Here is a 12,759-nt window from a genome sequence, read left to right as displayed (position 1 = left end):
TGGAAGCATCAACTCCCATATGTGCCTTGACCAGGCAAGCCCAGGGTTTTAAACCGGCGACCTCAGCATTTCCAGGTCGACACATTATCCACTGCGCCACCACAGGTCAGGCCACGTTCTCACTTTTGTCTTTTCTTTTCTTTGCAGAGAGAGGAAGGGAAGACAGGGCCCCACTTTGATATGTAACTGTCTGGTCTACCAATTTCTCTTCTGGGCATCTCGACTGAATTCCCAGAGGTCAGTGAACACACATCACGCTCCCAGGGGCCTCTATTAGCGGGAGTCCCTTGGAGGGGCCACTTAATAATTTTCTGAATGATTCTATTTCTGATTATGGATCATCCATTATTTGAGCATTGGTGTGTAAACCTGTATGTTCACACACTGACACGTGTTCACAGGCAGAGGTGCGCACAAACACATACAGGACAGCAAATAACTCCTTCACTTATATGCAGGTTTCTATACCCTCTCATTGTTGTAACACACACATGCAGTTTCACACTCAAACACACCCATGTGTACACTGATCCACTACTCTGCCTGCACGCCCTCCATGCACATACCAATATACCACATGCAGTTTCACACCCATCACACCCATGTGTACACTGGCCCACTACTCTGCCTGCACGCCCTCCATGCACATACCAATATACCACATGCAGTTTCACACTCAAACACACCCATGTGTACACTGGCCCACTACTCTGCCTGCACGCCCTCCATGCACATACCAATATACCACATGCAGTTTCACACTCAAACACACCCATGTGTACACTGGCCCACTACTCTGCCTGCACGCTCTCCATGCACATACCAATATACCATATGCAGTTTCACACTCAAACACACCCATGTGTACACTGGCCCACTACTCTGCCTGCATGCCCTCCATACACATACCAATATACCATATGCAGTTTCACACTCAAACACACCCATGTGTACACTGGCCCACTACTCTGCCTGCACGCCCTCCATGCACATACCAATATACCACATGCAGTTTCACACTCAAACACACCCATGTGTACACTGATCCACTACTCTGCCTGCACGCCCTCCATGCACATACCAATATACCACATGCAGTTTCACACTCAAACACACCCATGTGTACACTGGCCCACTACTCTGCCTGCACGCCCTCCATACACATACCAATATACCACATGCAGTTTCACACTCAAACACACCCATGTGTACACTGGCCCACTACTCTGCCTGCACGCCCTCCATGCACATACCAATATACCACATGCAGTTTCACACTCAAACACACCCATGTGTACACTGATCCACTACTCTGCCTGCACGCCCTCCATGCACATACCAATATACCACATGCAGTTTCACACTCAAACACACCCATGTGTACACTGGCCCACTACTCTGCCTGCACGCCCTCCATACACATACCAATATACCACATGCAGTTTCACACTCAAACACACCCATGTGTACACTGGCCCACTACTCTGCCTGCACGCCCTCCATGCACATACCAATATACCATATGCAGTTTCACACTCAAACACACCCATGTGTACACTGATCCACTACTCTGCCTGCACGCCCTCCATGCACATACCAATATACCACATGCAGTTTCACACTCAAACACACCCATGTGTACACTGGCCCACTACTCTGCCTGCACGCTCTCCATGCACATACCAATACACACATATAACTATTGTTTTGAAAGAAAAGGAGAGAGGAAGGGTGGGGAAGGAGAAAGAGAAGCATCAATTTGTTGTTCCACTTAGCTGTGCATCCACTGATTATTCTCATTTGTGCCCTGACAGGGGCTTGAATCAGCATTGAGCCAGCAACCCTGGGCACGAGCTGGTGACCCTGGGATCAAACCTGTGACCTTGGTGCTCCAGGACAACACTCTATTCACTGTGCCACCCACTGGCCAGGGCCGTTCCCCCCCCCCATCGATTTGAGAGAGAGGAAGGGAGGGAGGAAGAGAGAAGAAGGGAGGAAGAGTGAGACAGAGAGAGAGAGAGAGAGAGAGAAGCATCAACTTGCTGTTCCACTTAGTTGTGCGCCCATTGATTGCTTTTTATACATGTCCTGATGGGGGTTCAAACAGGGACCTCAGGATCAAGCTGGTGTCCTTGGATTGAGCCCGTGACCCTGGGATCAAACCGGCAACCTGGTGTTCCAGGATGATGCTCTATTCACTGCACCACTGGCTGGGGTTGCACACATACAACTTGATGGTTAGGGATACAACAGCATTCTGCACCCATGAACAGCCATGTGCCTGCACACACACGTCTGTAATCACATCACCACATGCGGCACACACACAGTGGTACCCGTCTCCCCACACATGCTCATCCTGACTCGCACCCCTGCCCCAGCTCTGGGCCTGCTCACTCATTGACAAGCCGGTCACAGATCTCGCTGGGCAGGAAGATGTCTGGATGGAGCCTCAGAGTGTCCTTGTCCAGTAGGTAGCCCAAGGTGCCATCCAGATTGCGCAGGCAGAAGTCGGTGCAGAGGGCCATCAGGGACTCAGGAGTGTCGGACGCCATGCTGGGGCAGGAAGGTGGGCTACTCCAGGGCGGGGACTCCAGGGCCAACAGTGACTCCCCAGCACTCACAGGATCATTGGCAGGGCCACAGCCTAGGGGGTGGGAAAGAAGCTAAGTGAGCCACATGAGGGCCAGAAGCACCAGCTGCCCCATATTTATCCTTTGAGTAGGGAAACTGAGGCCCCAGATCTCACACTCAAATGAGCAGCTTTGCAGGCCAGGTCCCAGGATTCCTGACTCCCGCCCTGCCCCTCTTTGCTGTGCCACCATCTGTGAATGATCTGACCTCCAAAGAGCAGGGGTCTTGTCCAAGCATTTCTATGCCTTCACAATGTCTGTGGACGGATGCTTGGGTAGGGCTCACAGGAGATTTGGGTGTCTCTAGCTGTATAATATAACCCACATATAGCTGTCCCTATCTGAACACTCAGTATGTGCCAGGGCTTTACAGAAATGTTATCACTAAATCTCATTATACATGATTAAGAATGAAGGCTCCTCCTAATTGAAATAAAAATATACGTCCACATAAAATGCTGTACGTTAATGTTCAGAGAGGTATTATTTATAACAGCCCCAAAATAGAAACAATACAAATGTCCATCAACTGATGGGCCAGAAAAAAAAAGGTCTATCCATACAATAGAATATTATTCAGCCATAAAAAAAAATGAAGTACAGACACATGCTACAGCACTGGACCTTGAAAACATTGTATTAAGTGAAAGAAACCAGTCATAAAAGGCACCATGGACACATGTGATTCTATGATTCCATTTGTAAGAACGTCTAGCCAGAATCAGGAAACCTACAGAGACGGGGAGACCAGGGGTTGCCTCGGGCTGGGAGGCTGGGGGAAAATGAGAAGTGACTGCGAATGAGTTTGTGGTTTTCTTTTTGGGGTGACGAAAATGTTCTAAAATTGATTGTGGTGACGACTGCACAACTCGGTGACTATACAAAAAACCACCGAGTTATCCTTTTAAACAGGTGCATTGTATGATATAGGAATTACGGTTCAATAGAACCGTTGTTAAAAAAGTGAAGTCTCGCCTGACCAGGCAGTGGCGCAGTGGATAGAGCGTAGGACTGGGATGCAGAGGACCCAGGTTCGAGACCCCGAGGTCGCCAGCTTGCGCGTGCGCTCTTCTGGTTTGAACAAAAGCTCACCAGCTTGGACTCAAGGTCGCTGACTCGAGCAAGGGGTTACTAGCTCTGCTGAAGGCCCGCGGTCAAGGCACATATGAGAAAGCAATCAACGAACAACTAAGGTGTTGCAACTCGCAATGAAAAACTAATGATTGATGCTTCTCATCTCTCCATTCCTGTCTGTCCCTGTCTATCCCTCTCTCTTACTCTCTCTCTGTCACTGTAAAAAAAAAAAAAAAGTGAAGTCTCCTACTATCTTCACGACATCGAGGTTGGTAAAGATTTCTTAAGTAGGACTCATAAGGGAGAAATTGGTAAGCCTATCTGCACTGAAGTGAAGAAAACTGTTCATACATACATAAAAATTAATACAAGGCGGACCTTGGACTTCATGTGAAAGTAAAGCAATAGTTTCTAGAAGAAAACAGGAGAATATCTTCAGGGCTTTCGAGTAGGCAATACTTTCTTAAATAGGTCATAAAAAGACATAAACAATGAAGAGAAATTGATAAACTGGACTTCCTCAAAACTTAAGACTCTTTTCATCAACAGATATCATTAAGAAAAAGAAAAGACAAGTCAGAATAGAAGAATTTCCAAAAATATATCTAACAAAGCACTTGGACTCAGAAAATAGAAACAATTTCTATAAAGCAGTGTTTTAAAAAAAGACATAGCATCCACTTAAAAATGGGAAAAGACTTGAACAGGCATTTCATGAAGGACAGGGGATCGGAGAGCACACGGAAGAGGGCTCAGCTTCGCTGGTGCCAGTAAAACCACGATGAAATACCATTGCCCACCCACCAGAACGGCTCTACTGAAAACAACAGCAACAAGACAGGCAACACCAAGTCTGTATTACAGTGAAGACAGGGAACAACAGATGTACCCACACTGATGGTGGGAATGTAAAATGTGTCAACTGGGAGTGTAATTGGAATATTGTGCAACACTACCTATTAAAGGGGAAGACACATATATGTTCAATGTTCAGCGATTCCACTGAGTCCACACATACAAATGTTCACCAGAAGACACAGACCAGAATGTTCACAGCAGTACTATTCATAACAGCCCCAAACAGTAAAGAACCTGAAGGTCCACTGATATTCAAATAATTACAATATATTCACCAATTAAATACTACACAGCAAGCCCTGGCCGGTTGGCTCAGTGGTAGAGCGTTGGCCTGGCGTGCAGAAGTCCCGGGTTCAATTCCCGGCCAGGGCACACAGGAGAAGCGCCCGTCTGCTTCTCCACCCCTCCCCCTCTCCTTCCTCTCTGTCTCTCTCTTCCCCTCCCGCAGCCGAGGCTTCATTGGAGCAAAGAGGGCCGCGCTGGGGATGGCTCCTTGGCCTCTGCCCCAGGCCCTAGAGTGCCTCTGGTCGCAACAGAGCATCGCCCCCTGGTGGGCGTGCAGGGTGGATCCTGGTTGGGCGCATGCGGGAGTCTGTCTGACTGTCTCTCTCCGTTTCCAGCTTCAGAAAAATACAAAAAAATAAATAAATAAAATAAAATAAATAAATACTACACAGCAAGGAAAATGCATAAGCCACTGTTAACACGATAGCTTGGATGACTTTCAGTTTAGTAAAGAAGCCAGATGCAAAAGAGTACCTATTCACATACTGTATGAACCCATTTATGTATTACTCCATTAGGGGTTTGTTTTCGTGAGAAGTAGGGAGGCAGAGAGATAGACTCCTGCATGTACCCTGACTAGGATCCACCTGGCCAGTTTCCTATGTGGCAATGCTCTGCCTATCTGTGGTTGCTGCTCTGCTGCTCAGTAACTGAGCTACTTCAAGGCCTGAGGCAAGGCCATGGAGCCATCTTCAGTGCCTGGGGCCAACTTGCTCCAACTGAGCCATGGCTGCAGGAGAAGAAGAGAGAGATAAGAGAAAAAAGAGAGGGGGAGGGGTGGAGAAGCAGGTGGTCGCCTCTCCTATGTGCCCTGACCAGGAATCGAATACTCCATTATGTTAAAAAATAAGAAAATCTGCCTGACCAGGTAGTGGCGCAGTGGATAGAGCATCGGACTGGGATGCAGAAGACCCAGGTTCGAGACCCCAAGGTCGCTGGCTCGAGCAAGGGGTTGCTCGGTCTGCTGAAGGCCCACAGTCAAGGCACACATGAGAAAGCAATCAATGAACAACTAAGGTGTCGCAACGAAAAACTGATGATTGATGCTTCTCATCTCTCTCTGTTCCTGTCTGTCTGTCCCTATCTATCCCTCTCTCTGACTCTCTCTGTCCCTGTAAAAAAAAAAGAAAAGAAAAAAAACCCCAAGAAAATCTAACCTGTGGTGGTAGAAGTCAGGGCTGTGGCTACTTTGGGGGTTTGGCTGTGTGTTGAGAAGCCTCCACTCCCTTATCTGTGTGGTGGACATACAGGTGTGTGCACTTTGAATATTCAGGGAGCTGTGTATCATGATGGGTGTACCTTTAAAAATGTATGTTATATGTAGTTCAATAAGAAGTTAAGAAAATGGGCCCTGGCCAATTGGCTTAGCGGTGGAGCGTCGGCCTGGCGTGTGGGGGACCCGGGTTCGATTCCTGGCCAGGGCACATGGGGGAGGCGCCCATTTGCTTCTCCACTCCCCCCTTCCTCTCTGTCTCTCTCTTCCCCTCCTGCAGCCAAGGCTCCATTGGAGCAAAGATGGCCCGGGCGCTGGGGATGGCTCCTTGGCCTCTGCCTCAGGTGCCGGATTCCGGTCGGGCGCATGCAGGAGTCTGTCTGACTGTCTCTCCCCGTTTCCAGCTTCAGAAAAGTGCAGAAAAAAAAAAAAGAAAATGGCCTGGATACTGAAGAGGTCCATGGTTAGAAGGGTTTGGGGTCCAGTGAAGTGATGATCTGAGAGCGCATCCTCAGCTTCCACAGCGGCTAACAGAATGAAAACTGAACCTTCACATTCAAATGTGAACGAGACAGAAAACAACCAACCATTTACAGAACTGAAGACAGGAATAATCCCAAACCATTTTCCTAACAAAGTCTGTATCAGAAAAGGGGGGGGAAATAGGCAAAACTAACCTACAACATTTGAAGTCGGGGTAGTGATTACCTCTTCAGGGAGGCAGTAATTAGAACATGACAGGGTGGCCTCTGGGAGTTCTGGGGCAGGAATGCTCCCGTGTGGGTATTCATCAGACTGTTGCCCACACTTTGTGGGCCTTTCCTTATCTATGTGATACTTAAACAAAAAAACCATGCCTGACCGGTGGTGGTGCAGTGGATAGAGCATTGTCCTGGACACTGAGGTTCCAGGTTTGAAACCACCGATGTTGCCAACTTGAGTGTAGACTCATTGACATGAACCCTAAGGTTACTGGCTTGAGCCCAAGGTCTCTGGCTTGAGCAAGGGGTCACAACTTGGCTGGAGGCCCCTGGTCAAGGCACGTATGAGAAGCAATCAATGAACAACTAAAGTGCTGCAACTACAAGTTAATACTTCTCGTCTGTCTCTTCCTATCTTTCTCTGTCTCTCCCTCTCACACACACACAAAAAAAACCCCAAAACAAAACAAACAAACAAACAAAACACTTGTTTTTAAAAGTGCAGGCTTTGTGCTCAGACAGATCTATGTTTCAACCCAATTCCACAATTCACTGGTAAATTTACTTAACCTCTGTGGACCTCAGTTTCCTCATCTGGAAAATGGGGATAATAACCCACACTTCACATCACTGATGGAGTAATAAGAGAGGTCAGGAAAATGCTCAGTTTGAGGTCTGAAATGACTACGTGCATAACAAAAGCCTCAAACAGGTGAGGAAACTCAAGCTCAGAGAGAAGCTGCTTAGTCCAAACTGGGATGTGAGCCTTATCGCTTGGACTCAGTTCTGGAGTTTAGGGCCCAGCATTGCCTCTGGCTACTTGGGGCCTCTGCATCCATATTTGACTCTCACAGGCTGCTCAGGAAATCCAGTGAACGACCTCAGAGTACTGTGCCCTTCAGAATCACCAGTTCTAAGTTCCCGGTACCACCACTGACTGCTGAGTGTGCTGTAAGAGCTCAGCATCCAGTCTCAGCCCCGCTGCTTGAGCACAGGTAAACCGGCCACGTTCTGCATCTCTGTGTGCCTCCATTTCTATTCCGAAACAGGGAGTGCGTTGTGAAAACAACACGGACGATAATAGAACGAGCTTAGTTAGCATGGTGACCGGAATGTAGTAATTGCTCAATAAAAAGTAACTATTATCATCACCGTCGCCTCTCTCACCTGTCCTGGTACCCAAGCAGAACAGGGTGTGCTCCTGGCCAGCTTCAGGTCTATGCTCCCCAGGCCTGAGTCTCCTGCCACAGGGTCCATTGTGCCAGCTGTCCCACCGGCTATGTGACATCTTTGAGGGAAGGTACAATAAACGGGCTGCCTGGGCCCTGGGCATGGCCTTCTTTTGCCTTCATTTATTTTCAGGTCTTCAAGAGTCCGGGAGCCTCTCTTGCCTGGGAAACTGGAGCAAGAGGGAGCACGCTGGCAGAGAGGCAGTGCTCGCTGGAACCCGACAAGTCCAATCTCTTTAAGCAGTCACTCAAGGCCTCCAGAATCAGAACCAGCTTTCTGGCCACCCCGGGCTCCATGAACCCCCTCCTCCAGCTGGTCTGGCCTCCTTCACTGCACTGGCAATAGGCCATCACACAGGCACCTTTAGACCTTTGCTTCGCCGGTTCTCTTTCAACTGGAACCAGCCAAATTCAACCTACTATTCGACTCTCTACCAAATACTGCTCCCACCCCCAAATATACATTCATCTCCCTCCTCCAGGAAGTGTCACCAACCATTCTAGCCCATACCACCTTTGAACTCTCCTCCTTGCTTAACTGACGCCTAAGTACCCTCAGGTCTTAGTGTCAACATCATTTCCTCCGGGAAGCTTCCCTGACCTGCCAAGGTGCAACTGCTGTGGGCTCGAAAGGCCATACTCTAATAGTTCACACTTGGTACTGATACTAGTTTAACTATCTGGCCTCCCTGCCCGGCGGCCAGCTCCGTGGGGGCAGGAACCAGACTGTCTTGTCTGGCATTGCATTCCTGGGCTTAGCCTAGGTCGTTGATTTACTCACTCAGTAACTATCTAGTGAGCATCATGCATCCAAAGATAAATAAAAGCAGGTGAAGGCTTTGTCCTCGTGGGGCACACTGGCTCCAGATGCCTGAGGTACTGCCCAAACCCACCCCACAGAGCTCGGACCAGTGTTCTGAAGAAGGGAGGTACCTGGAGCTCTGGGTGCCATGCCAGGGACCTACCCTGCACTGAGCACACTTCCTTGGAAGTGACATTTAGCTGCGACCCAAAAGATGAGTCATATTTAACTCTGGTGGTGGGCAGAGAAGGGAAAGGTGTTCCAGGAAAATCTGCACAGGCCGAAGGGACAGACGGTGTGGGCACTGGTACCATGGCCCAACTCCACGACTATTTGCCGGACAGGAGAAGGGCCGGACACCCATGCGGGCTGGACAAAGAGTAGGGTGTCAACAGATGCCTGTGGAAGGGACGATGAGGGACTTGCAGGTTGTGCCACCCATGGAAGCCAGGAGGCAAGGCATGCTCTCGTATCCTCCCTGCCAACTGTGCTCAGGACAGTGCCAGGCACCCAGGGGCCAGAGAGGCACCCTCGGGACTATAACTGAGAGAGAGCTTTGCCTTTCCTGCAGGTCTGAGCCCAATCACCCTCCTACCCACCAGGTAGCTGCTCTGCCCTAACTCTGCTCCTCAGGAGGAAGAAACGCCACCCAGTCTGCCGCCAAAGTCAAAGCAGGCAGAGGGCACCATGTGCTAACAGCCCGGGCAGTGCTGCGCCTGCTGCCCGGGGCGGCCGAGCTGGAGGACTATGAAGCCATCCTCATGTTGGCACCAAGGCTGACAGGCTTGGGGGCTGGGGTACCTGGCCAGTTATGCAGCGTCCAGCTGCAGGCCTGGCACACGCCAGAGGTGCCCCCCCAGCTCCTTGTTCTCGAGGCAGGCACTGGTCACCCGGGATTCTGGCAACTGGGGACAGAAGGAACTCTGATCGTGACAACACCACACGGCGAGAACAACTCTGTCTTTCTCCATCCCTCTCTTGCAGGGTCTCTCTTTAAAACTAGATCCATTATGTGACTGTAATATCCTGGAGGTGGGGGGACAGTGGGGCAAGAGGGAAGAGAGAACAGCAGTGGCAGCCACCTCCACATTGGTGGCTTCCAGACGTGGCACTGAGCTCCTTCCAGGCTTATTTCATAGAGTTTCCTATTTAACCAACACAACAGCATTCCCTAGGATGCTGTACTCGCAGGTAATTCATCATTTGCATAACAAGTTGTCTGATGACCCCTCCTGGGCTCTTGAACTCCAAGAGGAGAGGACAGAAAGAAAACCAGGCTGCCTGCATGGTCCTGGATCCTCAGTGTCCGGCCAGGACCCGGCACCAACGGAATACACGTTTGCTTCCACTTGAGTCATCGCAGCAAAGCACCACAAGGTAGAGGTGTTACCTTTCTCTGATGAAGACCCTGAGCCTTGCCCGAGGTCACACAACTGACTCAAGTGAGACACAACCCTAAAGCAAGCCTGTGCGTCTCAGCACACTCTTCAGTCTTCCATCCATCCAATAGCAGGAAGAGAAACTGCGGTCCAGAGGAGGGAGCAGGGGACCCCACCAGCGTCCTGACAATCAGACGACAGGGCTGGGGGAGCCGGAAGCTCTGAGCCTTGGAGCAGCGCCTACCCTGGGGGGGGCAGACAAACAGCCCTCACAGGGGCTGGAAGCTTCCAGGAGGGAATGGATCCCTGGCCCGGTATTGGGGGTAGGAGTCTGTGGGAGAGGAGTCAGGGCAAGGGTCCGGGGACTCCAGGAAACAGAGGTCCCAGTGAGGATCAGAGAGCATCCCAGGAGGGGACAGCCGCACAGTCTAAGTCTGCAGGGTGGGCCATGTCAGGAAGATGCGGAAAAGGAGTGAGGGAGGAATGTTCATCACTGCTCACAGGTGCAATCTGGTGGCAGAGGGGTCTTGGGGACACTTGGGTTCTAATGAGACTTAATGAGCACACCCGTACTGAGCACTATATTCCAGAACTCTGAGAATTCAGCAACCACACAAGGCAGGAATCATAATCAATTTACAGCTGAGACAGCTGAGGCTCTGAGCGGTGGAGTAGGCTGCCATGGCCTGTGCAGGTGCACATACCGACATGTACACATGTATCCCTTAGTTCCAGACCCACGGTTTGAGCTTCCCTTGCATGCTCTCATTGAAGCTACAAATAATTTGAGGGACATACAGATTATAACTCTGTTTTCTAGATGAAGAAACTATGGTTCAAAGAAGTGTAATGACCTGCCCAAGCTCCCCCAGTAAGTGCCTGGCTCTCTCTACCATTATGCTACGGGTTCTCCAAGCCTCAGGTCTCCCTTCTGCAGCATGAGATGTCACTGCCTCCTTAGGACTTGGAGTGTGGTTGGGCACCAAGCACAGATGACTGGATGTCACTGGTAAACATCCTGTGTGCATATCACTTGTTTGCCACGGGACTGGAAGCTTCCTGAGGCAGGGACCCTGTGTGATCTTGGGGGTCCCCATAACACATGAGGTATGGCTGGTTGTGGGGGAAAGAGACATAGTTCCACATGATGCCCAGGGAATATTTATAGCCTCACTATACATCAGGGTCCTGACCTGTCAATGTGTTGCAAATGTACCTACCTCATGGGGTTGCTGAGGACATGCCACAAATGATGGCAAGAAGGTGGTAACCAATAATTATGGAGCGATTTCCTAAGGACGATGTTTGGATAGACCTTCTGCTCATTTTTTTTTTTTTTTTGAGAGAGAAGAGCGACAGAGAGAGAGATAGATAAAGAGAGAGAGAAAGGGGAGGAGCAGAAAGCATCAACTCCCATATGTGCCTTGACCAGGTATGCCCAGGGTTTTGAACCAGTGACCTCAGCGTTCCCAGGTCAACACTTTATCCACTGCTCCACCACAGGTCAGGCTGCTCATTTTTGAAGCTTAAAAATCTGGTCATTCCTGAAGCTTCGTGACCCCAAAATAGATGACTGTAGGGGAGACTCTGAACTTGCATTTTAGGAGTCAAGAACAGCTGAGTTACTAAGGCCCTCTGCTCGGGGGGGCCCCAGTATATGACGGAAGAATCCTGGCTATGCTAATAAGAATGGTTCTTTACCTTCGTAGAGCTTTAGAACGCACCTAATTCTTTCAGAACCTCGTCTCGTTTCATCCTCCCAATAGCCTTCAGAGTTGGTGTATAGACAGGAAAACTGAGGCCCAGATGGGATGGGACTGACCCAGTACACAAAGTAAGCCAGCAGCAGAGCTGGGCTTGAACCCAGGTTCATAGATTGCTAGTCTGACGATCTAGCCACAACAGCCTGTTCCAACATGCTGGCTTTCGGCATCTAAGTGCTCTGCCTTTTCATTTTCAAATCCTCTGGCCCAACTGCCCTGCTCAGCTGCTCAGACTCCGGCCTGATGCCACGGTCAGACTTGGGGAGTGAGCAGGGAGATCAACCTGCAAAATCCGGCTCCTCTGCTGGACACTTCTGAAATGGACAATGCCCATCATTAAATCAGCCACACACACCCCAACCATGCATCTAAGGCCAACATGTACTGTCCTTTCCAACTTGTCTTCATGTAATATTTATTTCAACACCATAATTTTGCTTATTTTATGTAGCAGGATGGAGTTTTGCTGAGCTCTTTTTAAAAATGTCCCCATCACCTTCCACTGTGGTCAAAAAGCCAGGACCATGCTACCACCCTCTCTGTTCCCATTGAGACGTGACAGGAAGTTTCCACCTTATCTTCCTCACTCTTTCCCAAAATTCTACTAGCTCAGGGATCACATCACCAGCTGGTGCTAAAAAGAAAGAGTTTCAGGTAGACACATTCAAACAGTTTCTCATCATTGTCATAATCATCACAACTGCTACATGTTGAGTTCTTAATGTGTGCACTTCAGTGTGACCTCTCATTTAACCCAAGAACTATTTTTTATAGATGAGGAAACTGAGGTGAAGAAAAGATCTCTTGTCCAAGATCTCACAA

The 12,759-nt window shown here is 49.5% G+C and overlaps 1 protein-coding gene across 5 annotated transcripts in view; it reads right to left on the bottom strand.

Annotated features, from left to right (window-relative positions):
• ZER1 (zyg-11 related cell cycle regulator) overlaps window positions 1-12,759 on the bottom strand; it is a 33,063-nt gene that overhangs the window by 18,656 nt on the left and 1,648 nt on the right. For 4 of the 5 annotated variants that reach the window (XM_066255999.1, XM_066255998.1, XM_066256001.1 and 1 more), the window contains exon 2: window positions 2,398-2,647. In XM_066255999.1, the coding sequence (XP_066112096.1) occupies window positions 2,398-2,555 (158 nt within the window). In that variant the 5' untranslated portion in view covers window positions 2,556-2,647. Of the gene's footprint in view, window positions 1-2,397; window positions 2,648-7,931; window positions 7,951-12,759 lie in introns of those variants that run through there. The other variant, XM_066255997.1, reaches the window with a different exon arrangement.

This window comes from Saccopteryx bilineata, chromosome 2, assembly GCF_036850765.1.
Source record: "Saccopteryx bilineata isolate mSacBil1 chromosome 2, mSacBil1_pri_phased_curated, whole genome shotgun sequence".
Taxonomy (NCBI): domain Eukaryota; kingdom Metazoa; phylum Chordata; class Mammalia; order Chiroptera; family Emballonuridae; genus Saccopteryx; species Saccopteryx bilineata.
Note: the sequence above shows the minus strand (reverse complement) of the source record. Positions and strands in the feature narration are given on the sequence as shown.